General features: G+C 48.9%; 1 protein-coding gene across 3 annotated transcripts in view; it reads right to left on the bottom strand.

Moving 5' to 3' along the window:
* Positions 1–995: 995 nt before the first annotated feature.
* IGDCC4 (immunoglobulin superfamily DCC subclass member 4) overlaps positions 996–27,311 on the bottom strand; it is a 73,566-nt gene continuing 47,250 nt past the window's right edge. For all 3 annotated transcript variants that reach the window (XM_061595579.1, XM_061595580.1, XM_061595581.1), the window contains 10 exons: positions 26,519–26,752; positions 22,499–22,606; positions 19,312–19,495; positions 18,019–18,146; positions 16,502–16,672; positions 14,738–14,875; positions 14,504–14,609; positions 11,327–11,564; positions 5,807–5,968; positions 996–3,590 (listed from right to left, as the gene is read on the bottom strand). In XM_061595579.1, the coding sequence (XP_061451563.1) occupies positions 3,072–3,590; positions 5,807–5,968; positions 11,327–11,564; positions 14,504–14,609; positions 14,738–14,875; positions 16,502–16,672; positions 18,019–18,146; positions 19,312–19,495; positions 22,499–22,606; positions 26,519–26,752 (1,988 nt within the window). In that variant the 3' untranslated portion in view covers positions 996–3,071. The remainder of the gene's footprint in view (positions 3,591–5,806; positions 5,969–11,326; positions 11,565–14,503; positions 14,610–14,737; positions 14,876–16,501; positions 16,673–18,018; positions 18,147–19,311; positions 19,496–22,498; positions 22,607–26,518; positions 26,753–27,311) is intronic.

Raw genomic sequence — 27,311 nt, 5'->3', positions numbered from 1 at the left:
TACATAAATTGGATGATACATCTGAATAACTGTATGTGTACAGCTCAACTATTTGTGTACAGATGATATACTCATTGAATGTAACATGTGAACACACCTATTGCCTCTCAAAATGACTCCTATGTAAATGTACTGCCTTCAAGTCGATTCCGACTTATGGCAACCCTATGAACAGGGTTTTCATGAGGCTGAGAGGCAGTGACTGGCCCAAGGTCACCCAGCGAGCTTCATGGCTGTGTGGGGATTCGAACCCTGGTCTCCCAGGTCGTAGTCCAACACCTTAACCACTACACCACACTGGCTCTTATGAATAAAACAATAGAGAGAGGACCTGCAATCAAGCTTACAAAGACAGGCAAGGGAAGTGGGTGGAAAATGTAGAGGAAGATCAGCTCTTCAATCAGAAATGAATTTGTGAGCTATGCAGGAATTTATATCCAGTTTGGGCCAGGCTGATCTTCTCTTCCTGGGGTTCTGCCTTGAACAGAAATGGATGACTCTTGTTCCTTTGGCTAGTGGATTGGGCCAAAGTACTCCTTCCCCCTTGCATTGGCTGCTGTCCCAGAGCAACCAAGCTCTGTTGTGTTCAGGTCCTGTTTGCGGGCTTCCCATTGGGACATCTCGCTGGCCCATGAGAACAGGATGCTGGACTAGATGGGCCCCCCTGTGGCCTGATCCAGCAGCCAGGCTCTTCTTACGTGTCCTTAGCATCCAGTTGAGACAAGTGTCCTTTCAGGCAGAGACTGGGAAAGCGAGCAGGGATGGGCTTCCCCCTCGCCACGATGCAGCTCCTTGGTGGCCTTTGATCCCTTGGCCAATGGTGGAGGCCAGAGTGTGCTATGAGTTTGCCTAACACTTTTTAAAGTCATCTGAATGGATTGCTGCCATCACACTTGTGGAAGTGAATTTCAAAGACATTTAATTGTAATTAAAAAAAAAAGAATGAGAAGAGAACGTGGCAAAAGAGCAAAATCTACTGGTTTTATTTTTCTTCCCTTTTTTAAAAAACAAGCATGAGGTAGTTGTTGTGTTAAGGAGGGAAAAAACACAATAGAGAAATCGCAGTAAGAACGCTACCCTAGAACACACGTGGCTAGATTTTTTTTTTCCTTTTTCATATAAAATTAAATAATATAAAGATGCTCTGAGGAAATAAAAAATACACTGTCATATATTAAAGAGGAGAAAAAGAGAGACCAATACCTAAAATATTAGGTACAAGAACCTAGGGGAGGGCACCATCTGGCAGGAACCCCTCCTCCGGCTTGAGCCCCAGTGAAACGAACAAGAGCCGTCCGTGGATCCCGTTCCCTGCAGTGGTGCCCACACAGGGCGAATTCCTGCTGGATGGCACCCTATGTTAACAGAAACATCCAGGCTGGTGAGGTGACCCAGTTGCTGGAGAAGGTTCTCTGTTTTCGGAACAAGTTGTTAGAAGCACTCGCAGAGTGTGTAATAAGCAGCAGCAGCAGCATCTGCTTGAAAGGGGTCAACGCCCACCCAAACAGGTGGTGGTTTGGAGGGTGCTTTCCAGCTGATCGTCAACAGAATCAAGGGGTAACGGAGGGTTGAGGGGACCTTTTGCAAGCTGAGGGCCACATGCCCTCATGGGGAACCTTTGTTCCATTGTTGCCTCTGGTCAAACAGATTCCATACAACCCCCCTGCCAAATCAGCATAATCAAAGGCAAATTTGGGATGAATTCACCGGCCATGAGCAGTTGGCTTTTTCAAACGGCCTTCCATACTAAATCAGCCTTCATCCGTCCATCTTCAGTCTTACTTTTCTCTACTTATGCCTTTTAAGTAGAGCTCAAAACAGACACGTGCATGCACAAGGGGCGGGCAGATTTCTCTAATAACGATCTTTACTGAGATGTGTTTGCAAAAATGCACATTTACATTATTCTGATGCAAATTTCTTTTCAGCATTTCCAATTAAGGATTCTGCTAGATACGGGGATTTCCTTTTCAAGGAGGCGTTGAAGCATTAATTTTGGCAAGTTGATATTTAACATTATTAAAATATTAGTACTGTTGAAAAAATTCATCAAGGAATCTTTAAGACTTGTAAAAAGCATCATTTAAGGTTGAATTTCAAAAGGACTCCTTCCTCCTAAAGCTGCATATGTATTAACCTGGCAGAGTTTGGCAGTTACCAACGCTGCCCCCAATTAAGGGCCTCACCAACTGTGAACAAATGCCACCATCTTGGTAGGGGGTGGGGGAGTGGTCCAGCCAGATGAGAGTGGTGCACCCTAACTCTCTTCCGTTCAGGTCCTGCATTGGCAAAGGGTGATGCCCACAGTGCCCTGGGAGGCCATAAGAGATTCTGGGGATGTTCACACAACCTATTCCTCTCCACCTCTGCTCCTTCAGGGGCACTGCAGGGCGAAATTGTCTAAAAGGCATCACAAAAGCTAGACTCTGTTCACTTTGCACCACGCAGATGAGCAAATCCGACACTGGTACCAAGGACACGAAGTAGTTCTAGCTGTGTGGGTCAAAGCTTCTCCTGCACAGTGAGTGGCTGCATGGCAACCACCACCTGGTGGCAGTGTAGGGGCTGTGGGGGCCAGAGGAGGACATCTCGGCGGGATGAGAACACCTTGTGGGCCTTCCACTCCCCAGGGTTGCTCTTCCTGACACAAAATGCCAGCGCATTGCATCTCCTTGTCGTCAAGTTTCCTTGATCCTCAGCTGCCTTGTAGCTTTTTGCAGAGTGGGCATTGCAGGGGGAATGGGAAGGGGAACGACTCACAAAATCAGGCAGGCAGCAGCTTCTGGGGTCCCACAGGCAAAATACTTTCTGTGTGTGTGTGTGTGGTCTCTTTAGTAAAAAAAACTTTCGGGAGACATGGCTGTACCTCCTTATACTGAGTCAGACCACTGGTCCATCTAGCTCAGTACTGCCTACTCTGACTAGCAGCAAGTCTTCATGGTCTCAGCCCCTCCCCCCCCAAACCGTGAGTTCAGAAGCTATTTAGTACCATCAAGGGCTAAGCCTTATTTAACAGGTATTATATTACTTCTAGCACTGCTCTGGTCAAGAATGTACAGTCAATGCTCTCTTCAAAGTTGGTGGACACATGCCACACTCTCAAACACTGAGGTGGAACTGATGATACTGGAGAGCCCAGCATGCAGGAGGGCCCGCGACTGGCCTGTGGGGAAAGCACTGCACGGGATCGGCTGCGCTTTCTCTCCCCCTTCCTGAAGGGAGTTGGTGTCCCCAGTCCCCACTGAGTCCAGGCTTCTGCCAGACCCGGGGAAGCCGATGTCAGGCTCAAGAAATCCAGCAGCCATCTTGTGGGCCTGCCTCTCAATCCTGAGCGACGTGCTGGAGGCCTCAGAGTCGCTTTTGTCTTCTTGGTCCTGGGACATTTTTCTGAGGCTCAGGCTGGGAGATGCCTGCTGAGACACGTCCTCTACGGGAAGGCGTTCTTGGTCATGGACCTCGGAGAAAGTCTCCTCTGTGTCCAGCACGCAAAGTTGGGTGTCGTAATCGGAGGCCGAGAAATCAGAATGGACGATGACTTCCGCTTCCATCTGGTTGAGGCTGCTGGGAGCGTGTTCCTTGTTTGTCTCATTCTGTATTATTAAAGGGACATGCAAAGCGAAGGAACAGAGGTGAAATATTTCAAGATGCACTTACATGAAAACAGAAAGCACGCGCCCCCTTTAACATCCAGGCAAATGTTCTGCTCCTGTTGTCAGTTATGTCTTCAGTTTTCCACAGGGATGCGAGAGAAATTTGGTTCTGTGAATCTATCCAATTTACACCTCTGGAAACAGTATATAAACAGGAACACAGCTACCCTTTGACAGTCACACGTCTCCAAAGTTTGCAACAGAGTTCTCCAGCCAAAAAATGTGTACAAAAATGCACAGATTAGGGGACAGTATGAATAAAAACGCAGACATTGGGGAAAATAACATACAAAATGTGTTATGTTAGGTGATGCTGCTTGCAAAAAATGGAGAAATAAACACTAAAATGCAAGCATCTTCACCAGGGACGGCACCAGAGGGCTGCCAGGTTGGGCCCTGGCAAAGGGCCCATGTGACCCAGAGGGGCCCCTTCTTAGGGTGGGAGGGTGGTACTTCTGTTCTGTGTTCCATGGCAGCGTCGGCTCAAGACCCTGCTGTGGATCACGGAGAAGGAGCTCCCCCCCCATACAGTCAGTACAGTCAGTGCCCTCCAAAAGCCTTCCGAAGTTGAGAACCATATACCTGGGAGAAATGTTTTTGCCTGGCGTGTAAAGATGGATAATGATGGCACCAGGCCTACCCCCCTGGAGAAAGCATTTCCACAAACGGGGGCGGGAGCATCACAGAGAAGGCCTGTTCTCATGTTGCCACTCTCCACATCTCCTTTGGAGGAGACACTTGAACAATGGCCTCCAATGCCCAGCACAGCGTCCAGGTTGGTACAGATAGGGAAAGGGGGTCCTTGACGCGTTGGGGTCCTGAGCCCTATAAGGTTTATAGGTCAAAACCAGCACTTTGAAATGAGCCCACAAACTTATTGTAGTCCTAACAACAAACCTGGAGGTAGGGGTGTCACTACTTTTCTTGATTTGCAGACAGGCAATTGAAGCAAAATTATTTAGTAAGGCAACTTTTAGTCACATGATCAGTCAAACTAATAGGTTAAAGAGGTGCACCCAGTTTACTGTGTGGGACATTTTCATACCTAAAGGTGAGAAAGGGTAGCTCATAGCTCAGTGACAGATGTCACCACCTTCGGTAGAGAGGTAGCCTTCTACTGTCTGGGACCACAGCTCAGTGATAATCCCCATGCTTTGCATACAAAAGGTCCCAGGTTCAATCCCTGACATCACCAGGTAGATCTGCGAATGATTCCTGTTTGGGGAAGGATTGTAGCTCAACAGTAGAGCAACTGCTTGGCATGGAGAAGGTTCCAGGTTCAACCCCTGGCATCTCCAGGTGGGGATGAGAATGTTCCTTGCCTGAAACCCTGGAGAGCTGCTGCCAAGCCGTGTAAGCAATACTGAGCTATATAGATCAAAGGTGACAAGGTAAAAGGAAGCTTCCTGATTTCTTTTCACCATCACTTATTGGCCTCATCCACACATAACGCTAAGCCATGGTTTGTTTAGCCCAACTATGGTTTGTTTGAGCATATGAACCCAGCCCAGCCAACTAACCTTGGCCGGTTTTCTACCAGGATTCTATGATGTGGGGCCATGGTTTGTTGCTGGCATGGTTTATTTCAACTATGCATTGGCATTATGTTTGAACCCAACAACCTTGCTTAACCATCGTTTGTTTGGCCTCTCCACCCCAGATGTTCACCAAGGTACAGAGGAAAGAGCAGCTGGAAAAAAAACCCTAGGTTTGGAGAAACAAGCCATGGGTTGCTTGCGTCCCTGTGAGACAACTCGTGGTTTGTTTTTTTAAACAAACCATGGTTAAACAAACCATGGCTTAGCGTTATGTGCACACACAGCTATAACTGGCCCACTTCGTGGCCTGAGTGACAGATCAAAGGGGGCATAAGGAGAAGTCACTACACAGGGGAAGCTTTGGAACTGGTGCAGATGATAAGAGAAGAATTTGCTGTTGCCATAGTTGACAAGGGTACCTACCAGGATGCTGGGTGAAATTCCTATCGTGTCCTCTACTGACAGAATGCAATTTCATCTGGCAAACCAGTTAGCCAGGTATTTTGAGCAAAAGCCAGGAGTTTAACCAGAACTTCATAGCGTAATGCAATTCAAACTATCAGTGGGTCTTTTCCTCCTGTCCCAAACAGGAAGTGTCTCCCTTCTGGGAATACACACCGTAACAACCTCGTAGACCAGAGCTTGTAGCAATAGCTTTTGCCCTCCATTGGATGCCATCTTCAATGACCCGTTCAAAGCAGTGGCAGGCTCTTTCGGGACGGTGTCTCCACAGCCAACTAGGCTGTTTGCCCAGCTGTACAGCGGTTTCTCCCAAGGAGGCTACAGAATTGGAAGGAAAGGAAGGGACGTTATTTCTAGCGCTGCACACTGCCAAAATTGCTAAAAGCAAAAAAAAGAGCAGCCAGGGATGGGTTCCTATCTTTGCAAAGGGGCAGTGAGGAGGAGGAAAGCAGCAAGGGGGGGGAGAGGGGGGGAGAGAGGGAGAGGGAGAGAGAGGCCCTGTGGTTATCTCGTGTCTAATGCGGGCAAGAAAGGGGCTGGCTTGTGCAGCTGTGGCAAGTTGAGCAGGCCCTAGCAATGGTAAACTCCCTCTGAATACTGCTTACCATGAAAACCCTATTGATAGGGTAGCCATAAGTCAGGATCGACTTCAAGGCAGTCCATTTTCCATTTCAACAATCTTCCAAAAGCTTCCCCTACATGGCCAAATCCTGCTCACTCCCTTCCTGATGCCAGGCTCAAAAACTCTTCCTGCATAAACCAAGCCAAAACTTGCACCTCATCCACATTCTCCAGTCCTGTGGGTAACAAGTGTCACCTTGTTTGCAAGTCTAATTAAATTATACGGTCAGAAGAGAATGTTTTCTCCTCTTCTCGTTTCCTTTTGCCATAAAACTCCTTGTGAGCAACACGTTGGCATGTGGGAAGCGCGGCCATTCAGAACTCAAGCTGGCCATCTGCACATCCTGGACTGGAACAGTTTCTCCGGGTACTAGAGGCACCTTGCTGGAACAAAGGGTCTTGCTCTCAGGAGTTTTGAAAGGGACAGAGACTGGTGTTCCCACCCTTTCACTTCAACTGTCTTGCTAGCTGTTTCCATAAGGGGGGGGGTGAGGTCCTGCAGTTATCCTCTTAAGAAACAGCAGGGTCCCTCTGATCAGTGCTGGGCAGGCGCCATATTGAATTTCCCTGAGCGATGCTACATCAACTGTTCCAAGGCACTGTGGGAAACTGAAAACGGTGTTTGGCACCCCTTCCCCATGCCACCTTGTGCTTCTGCATCCATGGGCTCCGCCAGGGTAATTCCCTGCCCAAGCAGGCTGAGTTCTACTCCCAGCCCCCCCCCCCCCATTTTATACCTTGGATTATAAAGAGAAATGCAACCATGCCTTTCCTCCAGGAAAAAAATAAAATAAAAGAGAAGATGAAGCAGAGGAAAGAGTTAAAGTGGAGGGACCTTTCATGGCATGTGTTTAGCATGCTGCTGTTCTGGCATGGAGGCAGTGCTGCGGGTGAGAAATCAGAGCGAGATGCTTCCTGACATAAGCCTGACCTTGGCTTAAGTTGAGCTGAACTTGTTTCTACCTCAAATGGGGGGGGGGGAAGAGGCCAGATGTTGCATGTTTCTGCAGTGCCATGATCTTTACGCGTCTAGAGCCAGGTACATTAAAAGGGCACCCTCATAACAATCTTTTCACCAGGGCAGCGGAGTACCCAACTTTTGGGGCAAGTGCACCACAAGTCAATTAGCTCATCGCAACAGAACTTACAGTGCCCAATGTATAGCTTACAGTATGTCTTGGCTACTCCGTGGTAAGTGGTGTCCATTGGGACCAGTAGAGCGTAAGGCAGGAGGCCAACAGCAGGGGGAGCCAGAGCAAGTGAGAGGTTGAGCCAATTATTTCTAGCTTTGCTCCCCATCCTCTTCTCTGCTGAGTTCTACAAGGGCAACAATGAGGCCAAAGAGGACTGCTATCCAGGGCCACCCCCTGAACCAGTGGCTGATGGTGGCTCCATGTCAGTGGGGCAGTGGAATCCGCTCTGGGCTTTAGTCTGCAGTTCCAAGGAGGTGCCCAAGGTACTGAAGCCACCAGCCCCACTGCCTTGGACAGGGCTGTAAGTAATAAAGTAGGCCAGGGGACGCTGAGGGCATGATGATGTTAGTGGGATGTCACTGTGGCCCATATCCCAGTTAGGCTGACACATTTGCTTTTTCACCATCTCCAGAAATTTGCTTAAAAGAATTTAAAAAAACAAACCCAAACCCTGAACTTTCTCCTCCGCACCCGCAAAAATCTTTTTTGCAGGGACGTAAAGTGGAAATCATATTCCAAAATCTGCCTCAAAATAAGGTCAGGGAAAGAGCCACATTTTTTTCATTCCCCAACAACACTGGCAAAAATTGGCGCCTGTCAAGCCTGGTTTATACAAAAGCAAGTTAAAAGATTAAAGCTGCCTTTTTTCTGTTTTCTTTACTGGGCCAACCATAAATGTTGGGAGTTTCATTCAGCTGTTCCTTGTGTCTAAAACTGGCTGGAGCAATATTAAAAATCTAAACCAGGCTGTGATAGGGTTAGCATATATATCAAAGTAACTAGGACAAAGGAAATGAATGTGCAGAGGCAGGATCAGCCAGCAGGGCTTCTCAGCGGGTGAGAAAAGAAGGGGGTGAGGAGGCCTTCAAGGCAGATGAACACCCCCCTCCCTATTACTTGCTCAACTCCAAAGCAGCATGGATGGCACATTTGCATGGGAGTTGTTTATCACTCCAAGTTCAAAGGAAAAAGAGGTGCCGTTCACCCACGTTTTCCCAAGCCGAAATAATCCGGGCCTCAATGAATGATGGAGAGGCAAGAAGACTCTCCAACGAGCTTGAAGGTAGGCGGGCCTCTTTCCTTCCCTCATCAAATGCTGAAAGTAGAGGCAGAGCCCCCCCCCTCCCGGAGGAGGGCAGGTTTCAACAGAGATTGTGCATTTGCTCCCCTCTAGCGGCTGGCCAGGGATGTGGAGACCAGGTGGGAGACGCCAAGCTCAAGAGCAAAATAGAACACTCCCAGCTGCTGTGCTCAGGACACAGCAGGCTAAAACTCCTGGCAGGCTTATAAGAGCCCTGTGAGGCACTGAGTAGCCACCTTCCTTTCCGGCAGGGTGATGATGTGATGACTTGGCCACTGTGCTCCATGCCTTGGTAACCTCCAGACTGGACCACTGCAATGTGCTGCGTGTGGGGCTGCCCTTGAAGACTGTTTAAAACCTTCACCTGGTCTAAAATGCAGCAGCTAGATTACTGGCGGGGTTCCACTCAGAACTCGCATAACCCTTGTTTTGAATCAGCTGCATTGGTTGCCAGTTTCCAGACCCAATTCAAAGTCCTCACATTGGTGTCTAACGCCCTAAATGACTTTGGTCCCAAATACATCTGAGGCTGCACTCTGGGAGTGATGATCTGGGAAAGGGCTTTCTCTGTGGCAGCGGAGTAGCTTAGGGGTCTTGGAGTGGGGGGGGGCTGCTTGTGGGCTGCTTCTACCTCCAGCATCTTGTGCCTGAGACAGCTGCCTCTTTCCGGCCAATAGTAGGGCCGGTCCCAATATCTGGAGTTTGCCTCTTTCGACTGTGGGTAACAGCAAGTCTGAGGAGAAAATAAAGGCCACGCAGTACATTTCTTTGAAGGTTTCAGCCTTCTGCTTCCTCAAACAGGCCCAGGAGGTCTCAGGGCCCCTGAGACCACTCATTCTGGCCACCTGACCTGTTTTATAGACAAGTAAAGGGGGGCAGAATCTGATTCTGAAGTAATGGGGGGAGCATGATAGACCTGTCTACAAGTATGTATAGTGCAGAGAAAGTGAACTGGCAGAGGTTTTTCTCATAATACTAGATCTTAGTGGGGTCATCCAATGAAGCTGAATGTTGGAAGAATCAGGACAGAAGAAAGAAAGTCCTTCTTCATACAGCATGTAGTTAAACTGTGCAACTCACTGCCACAAGAGGCAGCGATGGTCACCAACTTGGATGGCTTTATAAGAGGATTAGACAAATTAATGGGGGATAAGGCTACCAACAGTTGCTAGCCACGATGGCTAGATTCTACCTCCACTGTCAGAGGCCTCTGAATCCCAGTTGCAAGCGGGGAGGAGCTCTGTGGCATTTGAGTCCTGCTTATGGGCTTCCCATTGGTTGTCACAGTGAGAACAAGATGCTGGGCTAGACCAGCGTTTGCCCTGACCCAGCAGGGCTTTTCTTGCTTAGTTGAACTGGCTTTATTGTTCTGTTTTTTAATTTTTGTTTTAATATGGGGAATGGAAGAGTCAATGACTTGCCTCAGGTCCATGCAGTGAGTCCATGGCAGAGATGGAGGACTTGCACCCAGGTTCATGGCCAGTTCTCCACCCACTAGGCCACACTGGCAAAACCTCTGGCACGAATGAAACTCCACCCTGCCAAGCTAAAGCACTTGCCTCCTGCCTGCCCCTCACCCTTCCCCCGGGCTCCAGTTTGAGGGCTGCTTTTTCTTTAAGGTCTAGAGACCCACAAGGAACGGTGTGATGGGCGCAAACGTGAAACGCTTGCCGCACACTTGTTTCAGTCAATCTCCTAATTTCCTTACACATTCTCCACAGGCTACAATGACAGACACAAACTGATTAGCTAAATTAGGCCAATTAAACATTCCCTAATGAAATTAAATGCTCCAGACAAACTCTGGGAAGAATTAAAGCATGGTGCAGAGGGGAGGGGCAAGTGAGGAAAAGCAAAGGCGACACAACTTGCCACAAAACAAACACACACACACACATATAAAAGTCACAAAGGAATCTCAGACAGCAAAAGCTTGCATGTCCCGTTCTGTCCATCCATAAAATTCAACAGCCTCCAACACCTGGCTCTGCAAATCTGTGCACATCACAACATTTGGCCACAGGAGGCAGGGAAACAAGAATGGTACCCAAATCTAGAAAAATGTCATGCACCCTAGCTCTAAGGTTTTCTAATGCAAAGCCCCACCCATTGAAGGGGAGGAACCAAACTGCACATCCAGAACATCTGGAAAACAGTTAAGTTGGAGCCACAGCAGAGATCACTTACACTTCTCAGGAATGTGATTCGGTCCAGTTTTGTCCTGCAGAGGTTCTCTCTGATACGCCAGGCTGAGGGATCATTTTTACACTGCTCTAGACCAAGGACGGCCAATTTCTTCCCAGGGGACTACTGACCAGGGCCGGCTCCAGAGGGTGGCCAGGTAGAGCCCTGGCTGAGGGCCCTGCAGCCCACAGGGGCCCTCATTATGGTGGGGGAGTAGCGCTCCCCTTCCGCAACAAGGAAAGATAGCAGAGAGGGAGCTGCCCGCCCGCCCTCCCTCCCGCTGCCTGCCCGCTCCCTCGCTCGCCCTCCGCCCCTGCTGGCTCTCGTTCACCCTCCCCCCGCCTGCTCGCTCATCCTCTCCCCCCGCTCGTTCACTTGCCATCCTGCCCCCCCCACTCACTCACTTGCTCACCCCCCCCACTCGCTCGCTCGCCAGCCCACCCGCCCGCCCACCCAGTATCTTCACTGGTTTCCACTTCACTTTGAGGTGCAACTCAAGCTTGTAGCTGTAACCTGACTAAAACCCTGTCCAGCTTGGGAAAGTTTTATCTGAAGATTGCCTGCTGCCAAAGGTGACTGTAGGGCCACTGGCAATACCTTTCTTTTGATGTGGTCCGTGCTGTCGTGGAGAGAATGGCCCCGGTCGAGGCCCTGCACTTCAGTTAGCTCCACGATGTCTGTCGGTGGCGAGGGAGGATCCTCAGAAAGCGGGGACACAAGGGACTCCAGTTCGTGAGAGTTGGAGGGGGGCGTGGGAACTGACGGTGCTTGCCGGCTCCGGTGGTAGTAGGTGTGGCTCCTGGCCACTTGGGAATCCAGGCCAAGTGCAGACTCCCTGCAGAAGTGAATGAACAAAAGACTAAATGCTCACCGACCAGGAACTAAGCATCCCCTTGGCTCAACAACCACTAGAAATTTCCCAGTGGCTTGCAGATGGAACCGCCACTAGCATAGGAGTTATTCTTGACCAATAGCAGCTTGCCATTCGATGACCAATGGCTGGCCATCAGATGACACAAAGCAGGGGTGGTCTACGAGCTTCATTCGGGTGGTCCATGGCATATCTGCATTGAACATTCTTGCCGATTTTTAATTATACTTTTATTCAAACCAAAATGCAATATAAGACATAAAAGCAGCGATAAAAATACAATTAAAAATCATCTAGCACAGCACATGACAATTGCTGCACCCGGCAGGAGCATCGCTAAGTGGTCCGCCAAGGCCCTCAGCAATTTTCAAGTGGTCCATGGGGGGGGGGGAGTTTGGGAACCACCGATGCAAAGAACCGGAGGCTGCCTTACACCGAGTCAGCCCGTTGGCCCATTGAGTTAAGTAATGCCTGCACTGACAGATGGCGGCTCTCCAGGGTTTCGGAAAAGGGTCTCTACTTGGAGATGGCAAGGATGGGACCTGGGACCTTCTGGATACAGAGCAGGTACTCTGCCAACAGAGCTCCCACTGACTTTCCTGTTTTACTTGCAAAGACTGTGACACTACTTCTCTGCCTGCAGAGAGGGAGCTGTGTTAGTCTGTTACAGCACATGGAGGAGGGAAAAAAGAGTGCTGTGGCACTTCAGGGCCAGTTCCAAATTGACATTCTCCGGAGCTCCCCCTGACTAGTGTGTCCTCTAAGCCAAGGAGGCGCAAACTTCAAGCTTGTCCAATCTACTTCTTGTTTTGTACTGTCTTTGTATCGAATTGGTGAGAAATTCTTCATACAGCAGGGAGAACACCATTTGAAAATGCTCGCTCACGTTAAAAAAAAGAAAAGAAAAAAGGTCCCTGCAGGGAGACAACTAACATAGCAGGGAGAAAAGTTTTAGGCAGTCCACTTTTTGTCTTTTCTGCTAGTTTTCTACATAAAGGGAGGCTTTTTTATTTTTGTTTTTACATAAAGGGGCATTTAAAGTGCGGCACACACACCCCGCCTACCAACTCATAATTCTGCCACTTCATTCTGCTGCATGTGCAGATCCACCCTGAACCTCTTGAACACAGGAACATAAGAACTGAGGAAATTGCCTTACACAGAGTCAGACCATTGGCCCATCTAGCTGACTACTCTCTTCTCTAATTTTATTTATTTATTATTTGATTTATATCCCGCCCTTCCTCCCGGCAGGAGCCGAGGGCGGCAATGAAAGCACCAAAAGCTTTAAGACATCATAAAAACAAACTTTAACATGTATTAAAACAAAACATCCTCAAAAACTCTTTAAAAACATCTAAGATTAAAAACATTTTTCAAAAAAGAAGGTTTAAGAACTTATTAAAAAGCAATTCCAACACAGACGCAGACTGGGATAAGGTCTCTACTTAAAAGGCTTGTTGAAAGAAGGTCTTCAGTAGGCGCCGCAAAGATAACAGTGATGGCGCCTATCTAATATTTAAGGGGAGGGAATTCCACAGTGCCTCTCCGGGGTTTCAGATGGGAGACATTCCCAGACCTGCCTGGTGACACCCAAAACTGAACTTGGGCCTTAAGAACATAAGAACAGCCTGCTGGATCAGGCCAGTGGCCCATCTAGTCCAGCACCCTGTTCTCACAGTGGCCAACCAGGTGCCTGGGGGAAGCCCACAAGCAGGACCCGAGTGCAAGAACACTCTCCCCTCCTGAGGCTTCCGGCAACTGGTTTTCAGAAGCATGCTGCCTCTGACTAGGGTGGCAGAGCACAGCCATCATGGCTAGTAGCCATTGATAGCCCTGTCCTCCATGAATTGGTCTAATCTTCTTTTAAAGCCATCCAAGCTGGTGGCCATTACTGCATCTTGTGGGAGCAAATTCCATAGTTTAACTATGCGCTGAGTAAAGAAGTCCTTCCTTTTGTCTGTCCTGAATCTTCCAACATTCAGCTTCTTTGAATGTCCACGAGTTCTAGTATTATGAGAGAGGGAGAAGAACTTTTCTCTATCCACTTTCTCAATGCCATGCATAATTTTATACACTTCTGTCTCCTCTGACCCGCCTTTTCTCTAAACTAAAAAGCCCCAAATGCTGCAACCTTTCCTCGTAAGGGAGTCGCTCCATCCCCTTGATCATTCTGGTTGCCCTCTTCTGAACCTTTTCCAACTCTATAATATCCTTTTTGAGATGAGGCGACCAGAACTGTACACAGTATTCCAAATGCGGCCGCACCATAGATTTATACAACGGCATGATGATGTCGGCTGCATGCAAAAAACAGCTGCTCTGCTTCTGAACTACAACCCTTCCCCAGTGAATTTGCAAGTGGTTCTGGAATGAGACAGGGAACACAGGAAGCTGCCTTATACAAAATCAGACCAGTGGATCCATCACCTCAGTACTGTCTACAGTGACTGCCAGCAGCCCTCCAGGGTTTCAGGCAGGCAGTCTTCATCAGCCCTACCTGGAGATGAACCTGGGATCTCCTGCATGCAAAGCATGCGCTCTACTCCTCAGCTTTGACCCTTTCCCTAAAAATAAAGTGGGGTTCCAGTCCTCATGGTTCTGAGCTGATTTAATAGGACCATAGGAAGGTGCCTCAGACCAAGTCAGGCCACATCTCAGCGTTTGTCTACGCTCACCGGCAGCAGCTGTCCAACGCCTGCCCTACCTAGAGATGCCAGGGACTGAACCTGAGACCTTCCGCCTGCAAGGCTGGTGCTCTACCACTGAGCTGCAGCCCTTCCCTGTAAACTGGAATGGGGGCTGCGACACAAATATGAGAGAGATGAGGCCAAACGGACGGGCTGGGCTGCTTGCTTCAGTTTGGCTTGACATACTTTGGGCCAAGGCTATGCAAGACCTACCTTGGCTTGTTGTTGCGAAAGCTGGCACACATGCAGAAGAGGACACAGAGCAAGCCTAAGCAGACTCCCACGATGATCCCCGTGACGGAGTGAACATTCAGCATATCTGGCAGGCGAAGGACACAGGACAGCAGTCAACATTTCCAGCCAGAAGGGGAGCCAAAGACAACATGGTAACGCCGTGGCCAGTCAAGGCGCACCTCCCGCAAGGCAGAAGGCACAGGGGCCCAGTACCTGAGAACTTCTCCCGCAAGGTCTGTACATCCTTGACGTTGGAATATGGTCCTGGCCCAACAGCCGTCTTGGCTCCCATCTTGAAGAAATACCTGGTGTTGCTCTCCAGCCCGTGAACTTCGGTGCTGAACGTGTTGCCTAAACAGGAGAGGAAACGCAGGAGATGCTCAGCAACTGCGGGCTGCAGTTAACACACATACACCTAAAACAGGGGAAGGCAACGTGGAGCTCTCAAGTCTAATTTCACATGGGTGGCAAAGAGGGGGGAAACAAGGGGTAAATTAAAAAAATAAAGATGTTTTTTAAGATGTTTTGTTTTAATATATTTTAAAGTCTGCTTTTAAGGTGTTTTGTTTGCCGCCCTGGACTCCTTCTGGGAGGAAGGGGGGGATATACATTTAAAAAATAAATAAACTGATAAATAAAGTAAGGGAAAGGGAGTGGCAGAGAAAGGGGGTGACCTGCCTGCTGCCTCCCTGCCCACCCTTTTCTTTGGGCCCGTGGCAGGTTCCTACGGCAGTGGTAGCTCAGTGGGGCAGTGGAATCTACTCCAGGGTTTACTCCAGACTTTCCAGGAGCTGTCCATGGTGCTGAAACATATTCCCAAAATAGGTTCCGCATTTTGGACAGCTCCTTGGAAATCTAGACTAAAACCTGGAGTCGATTATACTGCCCCACTGACATGCAGCCATGCATACAGTACTTCTTCCCCAGGAAAATTGTTTGTGCCAGGTGAACATTGCTGTGTAAGAGAAGGCACAAACAAGTTGCTGGTAACTCTTTGCGCAAGACAGCCAGTGTGGTGCCATGATTAGAGTCGGCCTAGGACCAGGGAGACCAGAGTTCAAATCCCCAGTCAGCCATGAAGCTTGCTGGGGGACCTTACGCCAGTCACAGTTTCTCAGCTTATCCTACCTCACAGGATTGTTGTTAGGATAAAATAGAGGGGTTCTACACATGCTTAAAGCAAGTAACTAAGAGAAGCAAAATTATTCATGTAAAAAAACTCCACACCAAAAATCCAGACCTAAAGAGCTTTGCGTGATTCATTCCAATTGCATGATTAGCCTTCTCTTGTAGTGTCAGCAGGAGGCCCACGTCTTCATCTGGAAGCCTGCCCCAACCACATCTAAAGCAGGAGGGTTGCAACGTCATAAGAAGAGCCTTGCTGGTGGATCAGGCCCAAGGCCCTTCATAGTCCAGCATCTCACTCTCAGACTGGCCAAGCAGTTGCCCACAGAAAGTCCACAAGCAGGAACCATGTGGTGTAATAGTTAAGAGTGTAGAACTAGGACTTAGGAGGTGAGGGTTTAAATCCCCACTCAGCTATGAAGCTCACTGGGTGATCTTGGGCCAGTCACTGCCTCTCAGCCTAACCCACCTCACACGGTTGTTGTTATATAAATAAATGGGATTGTGCAATCTGTCACGCAACAAGTTTCTGCCAGCACAACTGCTTTGCTGGCTTCCTCCAAAGCACAACATTACGGTTGATTTTCATTATCTTCTGAATGTTTTCTTAATTACTTGATTTGAATGGTCTTTTCTTGACAATTATAATGCTTTATTCTTTTTGTAAACCGCTTAGAGGTTTTGTCACAGTCAAGTGGTATAGAAATGCTGTTAAACAAACAAAACGTTAAAACTCACCTGTCTGCTAGCGCAAGAGCCCCCTCGCGCTAGCAGACAGAGAATGCTGGATCCAGCCCACAGATTCTCCACCCCTGCACTAAAGTTTCCTCTGTGCATTTGCAGACGTTTTACCCTCTTTTCTCAGTAGAGTCCACATCTCGTCGGGCTGGGTATTGTTGGCACTGTAGAGGATGGTGTATTCCACGATGATCCCGTTGGGTTCAGAGGGAGGGCACCAGTGAACCTGGACAGCGTACGGGTTGATGGGGTGCAACCGCAAATCGGAGGGAGGAGTTGACGGCCCTGCACAGAGAGAATGCAAAAGGAGAAGGGTTCAACCAGCAACCATTAAGATGGCCATTAGTTATAGTTTTGGACTATAACATCGGCCCCAGCCAGCCAGCATGGCTGCATGAGTCTGGAGCCAATGGCAGCAATCATTCTCCTTCTTAACTTGGATTTTATCTGGTCAAGGCTGCCAGGCCTGGTGCCAGTGGGCGGCCAGATCGGGCACTGGCTGAGGGCCCCTACAGCTGAGAGGGCGGTGCTCCCGCTCTGTGATCTCCACCAGCATCGGGTCACAGGCTACAACCAGACGGTGGTGCGGATTGTAGAGCAGGGCTCCGCTCTCCCAGCCAACATCACCCCACATGCACACGCAGCCAACAGGCACTTAAATACGCCTTGTTACTTCACCTTGCACATTAACACGCATGCTGTCATCTTGAGTGATGGCAGGCATGCACGCTGACACATGAGGTGGTGCTAGCAGGCATAGGTAAGCACACATGCACATACAGAGGGGAGGTGGGGGTGCTGGCCCTGGAGGTTGCTGCTGCTGCTGTGTGTGTGTCTTTAATTGTTGTAAATTTTAATTTGTCTTTATCTGCACTGGAGGCTGCTCTGAGTATGTTGTGAACTGAAGAGCAAGATATCAAATGCCCCAATAAATAAATAAAAATCAGTAAGGGCTACAAGCTTGTGCGAAAAAAGAAAGAGTATCTCTTGCTATGGTTACTGATTCCCAGTCTTCAAACTCAGTGCTACAATTTGGGGCCCTTTGGGGAATGCCCATCGCTCAGTGGCAGAGCACCTGCTTTGCATACCGAAGGTCCCAGGTTCAATCCCTGGCATCTCCAGGCAGGGCTGGAGACAGTCCTGCCTCAGACCCTGGAGAGCTGCTGACAGTCAGTGCTGACAATACTGATGGTCTGACCTGGTACAAGGCAGCTTCCTAGGTTCAACTACAGTCGGTGCTGAAAGAACCAGGGCCTGCCTAAGACATATTGTTGTCTGAGGGAAATGACAAGGTAGGACCCCTCCCTCCCTCCTTATGCTACTTCCAGAAGCCAACAAGACTGGTTTTGATGCTGGCAGTAGGACAGGGTCCTCCACCGCACAGACGAGCAGCCGCCTGGTTCTGGAGGTGACAAGCCCAGCTCTGTGGTCCAACACCTCTCTGTCACTTCCCACACTGCAGCCTTGGCCCCCTGATGCAACCGCCTCACTCTGCCTAATGATAAGGTCGGCCCTCCACACAACATATATGCTGTCGTTCACTTAGGTGAGAATGTCCACACTCCCCTTCCAGTTCTTTCGCCCCAAAATCTGGAGACGCAGATTTATCGCACACTGTCCTGAACACTCACTGTCTGGAAGGGTGGACCACTCCACCGCATTCCCAAAAGGCCCGTCGATGCCGACCCCGTTCGACTGCACAGCAAATTCGTATCTGGTGAACGGCTTCAGCCCGCTGATGAGGATGTCTTCGCCAGAGCTACGAAGGAAAAGATGAACACCCGCGAGGAAGAAAATACTATGATACAATCTGCCACCTGCGTCCCCCATAAAAAGACTGGCAGCCATCAAAACAGCAGAGTTGGCAGACCTTGTAATTTTATAATGTATCACCTGATATTTGGGATTCCTCCTTATTAGTCAACGGTGGCTTGAAACAAGAATCTGTTCAGACAGGTCTGGGGCAGGAAACAACTGCGATTGATGCATCCCTGGACTCACTGGCTTGGTTTGCACATAATGCTAAGCCAGATATGGGTAACCTTTGGCCCTCCTGATGTTGCTGAACTACTCTTTTCATCATCCATGGCAATTGGCTGGGGCTGATGGGAGTTGCAGCTGAGCAACATCCGGAGGGCCAAAGGTTCCCCACACCTACACAAAGCCATTGTTTATTTATTTATTGTGGGTTAGCACAGAGGAGGGGCCCCTCAGGCCAGGGGCTGAATGTGGCCCTCCAAGCCTCTCTATCTGGCCCTCAGGAATCTCCCCAGGCTATACCTCCTCTCCCTAGCCACATCCCTCTGCAGCCCTGCTTCCTCAAGTGTTTTTGTCTGCCTGGAAGGTGTCCTTCAACTCAGATTGTACCTCTTGCTTGCTCAGATGAAGAGTGAGGGATGTGTGAGAGCCTACTGAACAAAGGTAAAATTGACAAGCATTGCTCTGCTGACCTTTGCCTCTGGTCCTGATCACCACAAGCATGTGGCCCCTGGAAGGCTGCCCAGAAGGGAATGCAGCCCCTGGTTGAACAGTGGTGGCTAATATGTGGCCCTCCAGAGGTTGCTAAACTACAACTCCCATAAGCCTCAGTCAACATGGCCAATGATGACGGAAGTTGTAGTTCAGCAACCTCCGGAGGGCCGCAGATTAGCCACCCTGGTTTAGCATTATGAGCAAACCCTGCCTGGTAATTTAACTGTGGTTTGTTTTCTGCCAACAAACTACGGTCTGAAGTCATGGTTTGTCATTGGCTTATGAACCTTGGTTTAACTACAGTTAAACATGCCGACACCCTTCCTTAACTGTGCGTTGTTTGGCTGCTCCACCCAAGACACTGAGGCACAGTTGGCAGCAATGCGCAAGAGGGCGTTGTCTGTGGCAGCGCCTCATATGTGGGATTTGTGGGTCCCTGGCTGCCCTCTTACCTTGTGTAGTAAGTGACAAGTGAGGCATTTTTCAGGCCCCACGGACTGAATCGCACCGTGTAATTGACAATCTTCACGGTGGTGAAGTCAGGTTTCTTCCACCGGAGCCAAATTGATGTGGAACTGTTGGATTCCACATAGACATGGGCTGGGGGCAGTGGCAGGCCCTTCTGAAGCGGGAGGTCTGAGAGGATGACCCAGGGAAGACAAGAAAAACATATTCAGGTGCACAGAGCCTGACATCTGGACCAGCATGAGAAGGAATAGCAAGAGCAATAGAATTTACAGAGGAACAAGGGGAAACCTGCAACAAACTTTATCCTGATCCCCCCCCACGCACACCCAGCCTTCGCCAACCTCATGCCCTCCAGATGTTTTAGACTACAACTCCCATCAGCCTCAGACAGCACAACCACTAGTCTGGAATGATGAGAGTTGTTATCCAAAACTTCTAGAGAGCACTAAGTTGGGGAAGACTGGTGCAGCGCTATACATGTCTACTCAGACGTAAGTCCCACTTAGTTCAATAGGCCTTACTCTCAGGTTGTACCTTTAATTATATGCCTGAGTGTATCTGAGTAGTGTTGTGTGCACTCCATCCTAAAGCAAATGTTTTAGAACAATGTAGTTTTAAGTTCTTTTTTTAAAAAAAGAAACACCTCTCTTTTTTGACCCAACAGAGCAGCTTACAAGAAGTAAAAAGGCACAGCTTACAATATCACCAAGGGGCAGCAAACCAATTCGGACCATAAATCCAAAACTCCCAACAGAAATATGAGCAGCTGAAGCACATTTTTATGACTCAATCCATCCCGAGTAATTCCACTAAAGCAAGGCTGCCAAGAACATTTTTGCAGCCTGCATTGCTTATGCAATACCAGACTTCCTGAACTGGTGCCCCCCAGATATTTTGGGTGATCGTTCTTCCATCACCCCTGACTATTGGCCATGCTGTCCGGGGCTGATGGGAATTGTAGTCCAAAACATCTAAGGTACTCCTGGATACATCTTTTGTCACTCAAGCTCCAAGTATCCTCTGTGGCTAGGAGTGCCTTTTACCAGCTTTGCTATCTATCTATCTATTTATTTATTTATTTATTATACTTGTATACCGCCCCATAGCCGAAGCTCTCTGGGCGGTTTACAGTAACTAAAAACAAATACAATTCAAGATACATCTTTTAAAAAACAATTTAAAAATTTAAAACAATATAAAACACATGCTAAAATGCCTGGGAGGGCAGTCTTGACCTGGCGCTGGAAAGATAACAGTGTTGCCGCCAGGCACACCTCGTCAGAAAGATCATTCCATAATTTGGGGACCACCACTGAGAAGGCCCTCTCCCTTGTTGCCACCCTCCGAGCTTCCCTCGGAGTAGGCCCCCGGAGGAGGGCCTTTGATCTTGAACGTAGTGTACGGGTGGGTTTGTATTGGGAGAGGCGTTCCATCAGGTATTGTGGTATTGGACAATGATAGCCCGACCACTGTAGTCCACGCGTTAGCAACCTCGAGGCTGGATTACTGCAATGAGCTCTACGTAGGGCATTGCTTGAGCCTGGTTCCGAAGCTCCAGCTGGTGCAAAATGCAGTGGCCAGTCTACTGATGGTAGCACATGGCCAACATGTGACATTACTCTTACAACATCTGCACTGGCTACCCATCCACTACTGAGCCAGGTTCAAGGTCCTTGTATTAATTTCAAAAGCTCTGCATAACTTAGGTCTGGGGTACCTTAGGGACCATCTGAACCCTTATAGCCCAGCTCAATTGCTGAGGCTATCTGCCAGAACATCACTGGTTGTCCCCAGAGTTGGAGAGGCTCATCTGACAACAAAAACCCGACCCTTTAGTGTCATCATCCCAGTCCTATGGAATGTCTGCCAATAGAAATTCAGCAGGCACCTTCTATTCTGATTTTTAAACGCTCACTGAAAGCTTCTCTATGTCAACAGCCTTATGCAGGCAACCGAGACAGCATATTTCTATAATAGTTAGTGATTTCTGATTTTAAATTTTATATGGTGTTATTCTCTGTTTATATATATGTTGTAAAAACCCTTTGGGTTTTTGTTTTGTTTTAAATGAACAGCGGTACAGAAATATTTTGTATAAATAAATAAATGTAAACTGCTTTGTGAGGTCCGCGCGAAAAGACATATATAAATGCCTTAAATAAATGCATAAATAAATAGCAAAACATCTGGAGGGCACCAGGCTGGGGAAGACTGTGCTAAACAAAGCAATTCCCCCCCCCAATACACACACACGCACTTTTGTTAGACTTGGGAAGGGGCAGTGACCAACAGCGGATACTGGAGCCCTCTCTGAAAAAATGGAACTGGCCTGCCTTCAAGTCGATCCTGACTTATGGCTGCCCTATGAATAGGGTGTTCAGGGTAAGCCGAATTCAGAGGGGGTTTCCTATTGCCTCCCTCTGAGGCTAGTCCTCCCCAGCTGGCAAGGGCCTGCTCAGCTTGCCACAGCTGCACAAGCCAGCCCCTTCCTTGTCCGCAACTGCCAGCTGGGGGGCAACTGGGCTCCTTGGGACTCTGCAGCTTGCCCACGGCTGCCCAGGTGGCAAGGCACGTAACCCCTGAACGGCTCGCTGTGGGGGTGATCTTTAGCTGGCCCTTGACGACCAGGAGACACAAGCAGGGATTTGAACTCACAGACTCTGGACTCCCAGCGAGGCTCTCCTCCCCACTGTGCTATACCTGCTGTCGGAGCCCTCTCTAGAGCACACTCATTATGATGGTTATATCCTATCTCCAGAACCAGAGGCGGGATGTCTTTGAATGCCTCCTGGCAAGGAACAACAGTGAGAGAAAATGGTGGGATAAATGAAATGAAATATTGCACTTGTGTCTTGCTTGTGTGCTACCCATAGGCTGTACTGGCTGCGGCTGATGGGAAGTGCAGTCCAAAGCATCTGGAGGGCCCCAGTTTGGCAAAAGTTAATAGAATTTTGCAGTCAGTTGAGCCACAGAACATTGAGGAAGTCAGCTGGGAGGCAGAATTGCACAACTGTGCTGGCTGATGGGAGCTTTAGTCCTAAACACCTGGAGGTCACCAGGTTGGTGATAGCTGCGCTCTCTCTCTCTCTTTCTCTGTGTGTGTGTGTGTGTGTGTGTGAAGATCATCCACGAACATTGAGGCAACAGTCAAAGGTAGGCTGGGGCATCTACCTGCTGCAGTTACAGGCGCTCTCTCGGTCTTCCCCTTCCACACTGCCGCATAGCCATCTTCATGCTTATTGAAGGCCACCAGCTTCACCTCGTAGAGCCTCCCTGGGACTGGGCAGAGTAAATAGAGAAATAAACAAGTGGGTCAAGCAAGCAAAGCACAATCTGGCTTAGAAGAGCAAAAGGAACAGACAAAGAGGACGGGCTCCTTCGCAACAATGAAAGGAGTATCTGACATAGTAAGAGGTTTGCTGGACCAGACAAAAGGTCTGCCTAGTCCAGCATCCTGTTCCAGACAGTGGACAGCTCTACTCTCTCATATGTCCCCATCGTCTGGTGTCTGAAGGCATACTGCTCTTGTACAGGGAGGCTCCATTTCGCTGTCATGTTCCAGTCCAGACTTCCCTAACCAGATGCCCTCCAGATGTTTTGGACTGCCACTTTGATCAGCCTCAGACAGCATTAACCCTTTCTTAAAGCCAACTGTGGCTAGTGACCACTGATTTATTTTGGTAATAGCAAGTTCCAAGCAAGGATTTACTTTTTAAGATGTTTCAAAAGCTTTTTTAAAAAAATGTTTTTAAAGATGTTTTGTTTTAATATATTTTGAAGTCTGTTTTTAATGATGATTTTGTTTGCCACCCTGGGCTCCTACTGGGAGGAAGGGAGGGATATAAATTAATTAAATAAATAAATAAAAATAATTATGGATGTATTTTTTAAAAAAGATCATCAATCAGTAAAAAGAAAGAAACCAGAGCAATTGACAACAAAAATCAGGATGAGTTAGTGTTGTGTCATGGTCAGAGTGTCAGACCAGGACTCAGTAGATCAGGGTTCAAATCTCCACTCAGCCATGAAGCTAACTGGGCGATGTGTGTGTGTGTGCGCTTGGGCCAGTCACAATCCCTCAGTCTATAAGCTACCTCACAGTGTTGTTGTGAGGATAAATGGGTAGAGGGAAAAGCATGTACACTTGAACTCCTTGGAGGAAAGGTGGGATACAAATGTGACCAATACATTTCAATTTTTTTAAAAAAATCAGGCTTTCCAAATCCATCTCCCTCTGCCCAGTTAAAATCAAGTGCCGGGTGAGTCTTTAGTGACCTCCTTCAAAAATGGTGCCAGGCAAATGTCCTTTGGCGTTCCCTTACTGGGGGGGGAACTGTGCAGCAGACTGCACCCCACGGTCCCACTGACCCACCTCTCAAACACAGCAAACCTGGAGCAGAGCTTTGAAGCATTTTGATTATGTGCTGCCAACATAAAAACAGGGCAAACTGCTGCTGCGTCTTTTATTACAAAAAATCAAATTAAATAATTGCCTGAACCCTTTCAACCGTTCAAGGGAGTCCAGTGCGGGCTGCCTTGCAGCCCCAAAGGAGCTTTAGGCAATGGGAAATCTGTGTTCCCGCCAGATCCAGATCCCCTTTTGGCTGTGCCATAGCACAAGCCAAGCGCTGTGGGGAGAGGGAGGGAGCGCCAAAAGAGATGTGCCAAAGCCTGCCTGCTTCTCTTTCATAAGATCTGCTTATTCAAGGGAACGCCTTGAACATCTCCAAGTTTACAAATAGAGGGGAAATGGGGCAACTCTCTCTTTGGACACCCAGCTCCTCGTTCCCCCACACGGCCTTCCCACCGCCACCCCTTGTCGGTTTCACTGACGAAGCTCTGCTAATTAAGGATGTGCCTATTCACAGCCTGCTGCGGAGGGAACGGCCAACTCCTTTCGCTGCCACAATACGGCCCTTTACAAAAGCACCTTTTAGCTGTGCCAGAGTTATCACCCTTTGATTGTGAGAGGGCAGGGAATGGGGAATAGTGGTGCCACTCTCCCCCCACCCCAGCCAAGGAAAAGCACATGGGGCTTGCAAGGAGGGGTGGGGGAGGATCAAAAGATTCTTCTGCTGTACAACACACATTTGCACCTGGAAGGGGAAAAAACCAAGATTTTAGTCATTTTATTTAATTTTCTTTTCCTGCCCCCCCCCCAAGAACTCTGGTGCAAAAGGGGGGGGTTGTCTGCTCTGGAAAAAACCCACACACACTTGGCAGCAGGCGGAACAGACTGTGGCCGTGTGTGTGTGCATGTGTGAAGGAGTGTCTCAGCACTGACCAGGGGCTTAAAAGAGGGATCCGGTGCCAAATGTTTCTCCGTTTGGGGTGCCTGCTCTCTGCAGCCGCAAGCCAAACCCAGGGCAGCTGGGCCTCAGGCCTGACCCAGGCAAAGGCGCAAGGAAGAAATGCACTGTGGTTGCTAAGCAACCGCCAAGCCACCTTCCTCCTCTGTCTGGCAGGGATTTCTACCTACCCAAGCCACAGGATGGTGGAACTGGAATCCAGTTATCCTAAGATGCCTAACGTGGGGAAGGGTTTTGGGGGTGGGTGGGTGATAAAATAGCTGTTTGGCTCCCTGGCAGAACTCCTTTTTACACAGACACACACCCCTCTGCCATTGGCCAGCCAGCACGGATTTGTAGCCCCAAACATCTGGAAGGGCTCTTTCTAGAGCAGGTGTGGGGAACCTTTGGCCCTCCAGATGTTGCTGAACTCCCAACATCCCTGGCCACTGGCCATGCTTGGCGCGGCTGATGGGAATTGTAGTTCTGCAACATCTGGAGGGCCAAAGGTTCCCCACCCTGATCTAGACCCTGCCTTAAAATGCCACCATCTTCAAAAACCAGCATATGAGATGGACCTCACAAGCAGCACATGTTATGCAAAGTTCGCTCAGCTATTTATTTAAGACATTTATATGCTCCTTAATCGTTCACATTTCTAAGTGGATTACAAAAAAGCAAACAGAAAATGAGACGCTAAAAAGAAAAAATCATAAAACCAAAACGCTACCTGAAAATGCCAGCCGCAAATCTTAGTCCTGCACCTGAAGTTCAACAAGGAGGGTGCCTGTCTAATCTCAGGTGGGAGGCAGTTCCACAGGCTTGGGCCGACTACACGGAAAGCACGGTTTTTAACTGTTATGAGTCGTGCATCTGAGCCGTGGGGAACCACTAGCAGAGACTCCTCCAAAGATCTCGGTGATCAGGCAGGGGTATAAGAGATCAGGCAGTCCTTAAGGCATTCTGCAGTTTTATAACTAGCACCATTTATTCCAGCTAGGAAAACTGTATTCACTTGGTACAGCATTTAGAGCAAGAATTTCCTGTTGAGGGCCACATCCCCTTAGAGGTAATCTCCTGAGGGCCACGTGCCAGTGGAGGGCATGGCCGGAGCGAGTCATGGGTGGGGCACCCATTTTTCTCTCTCTCATTCTGCCACTTCCTTTGTCCGCTCTGCCACCGTTTTCTCCCTCCTTACCACCTGCGTGAAATTAGGCCAATGGCTGTGGTCCTTTGCCTGCAAGCTGCCCCCCTTGCTGGTTTAGAGGGTTTTGGGGGTACAACCTCAATACAGATCTGATAATGATCTCCTTGAAGGGTGTCATGGGCCCAGTGGAGAGTTCTTGGTGGAGTGATCAGGGGGAGGAGGACTGGGATCCTGGGGAAGGACCCAGTGGGTTGTAGAGGGAGGGGCTGAAACAGGAGAAGGCTTCAGCAGCAGACAAGGGCAGCTCCATCTCCTTAATTCCATTTAGAAGGATGAAGTCCTTCTACCCCCATCGCCAAAGACGCACCAGCAGATGCACTGGTGTAAACAGATAGCACCAGTTTTTCAACCTGTTCGCATGAGTTTGCTAACCTAGTCCTGTTCTGAGAAACCTTCCCCATGCAAATAGGAAGCCCACCCTGAGCCTATTTAAAGGGTCTCAAGGGGCACGTCCATTTGCTAAGACAACATCTTAGCATGAGTAGTCATGCTGTGTAGAGATGCAGAATCCTGTGTAGCCTGTAAGCTCATCTATGAAACGCTCTGAGCTGAAATTCCATGTGAAACATAACTGAGAAAGACACATCAGCGAGTCCGAGTCTGAATCCAATGGGCTTGGGCCAGGACTAAGGGCTTCTCACCAGAGACAACCTCTGTTAACAGTTCCTGGGAACAAAGAGAAGGCAGGAAACGTACCCAACCCCGTCAGTTCATGCTGCTTGACTTTCTTCTTCAGCTTGATTGGCCCAACATCCCAAGTGTCGTCCCGAGGGACTTCAGAGGGGTTCTCCTCACTCGTCTCCTCTGAGGCCACTTCGCGGCAGTACAGTTTGTAGCCTGAAATCTGGGCGTGGTTGGTTGGGGGTTGCCAACTCACCAAGAGGGACTCCATCTTCGTTAGGACTTTTAACTCGGTCGGGGCAAACGGAACTAGCGGAAGCAAGGAAGAAGCGTCAGCAGAGATTGCTCCAAGAATCGGGCTGCTCAGATTAATTTGCACAGAATTATTTTCCTTACCTTTTTTGCCTTCTCTCTTTTCAAATTGGCTCCCCTGCTAGAGATGTGAAGGCCCATAAACCCCCGGAAAAAATCAGGGGAAAAAATTATTCCCCACCAAAACAAGCAATGAAAAAGGAGGAGAGGAACAGAACCCTCCCCCCCAAAACAGAAACAAAATCCCAAATTGTTCTGGTTTTTTTCCAGGCCTTTGTATCTGTACCTCCCCTCCCCTGCACTGCCCCGACTCTCCAAGTACAACTCCGTTCAAGATGCTGGTCCTTGTGTTCAAAGTCTTACATAGCTTGGGACCAAAGTTCTTGCAAGAGAACCTATTCCTCCATCAACCTGTCCATACTCCAAGGCAGGGGTGGGGAACCTTTTCCAACCAGAGGGCCGCATTCTCTCCTCGGCATCCTTCTGAGGGCCACATGTCAGAGGTGGGCAGAGCCAGAGGCAAAAGTGGGTGGAGCAATTCATGCACATTTTAACT

The sequence above is a fragment of the Rhineura floridana genome, chromosome 14 (assembly GCF_030035675.1).
Source record: "Rhineura floridana isolate rRhiFlo1 chromosome 14, rRhiFlo1.hap2, whole genome shotgun sequence".
Taxonomy (NCBI): Eukaryota; Metazoa; Chordata; class Lepidosauria; order Squamata; family Rhineuridae; genus Rhineura; species Rhineura floridana.
Note: the sequence above shows the minus strand (reverse complement) of the source record. Positions and strands in the feature narration are given on the sequence as shown.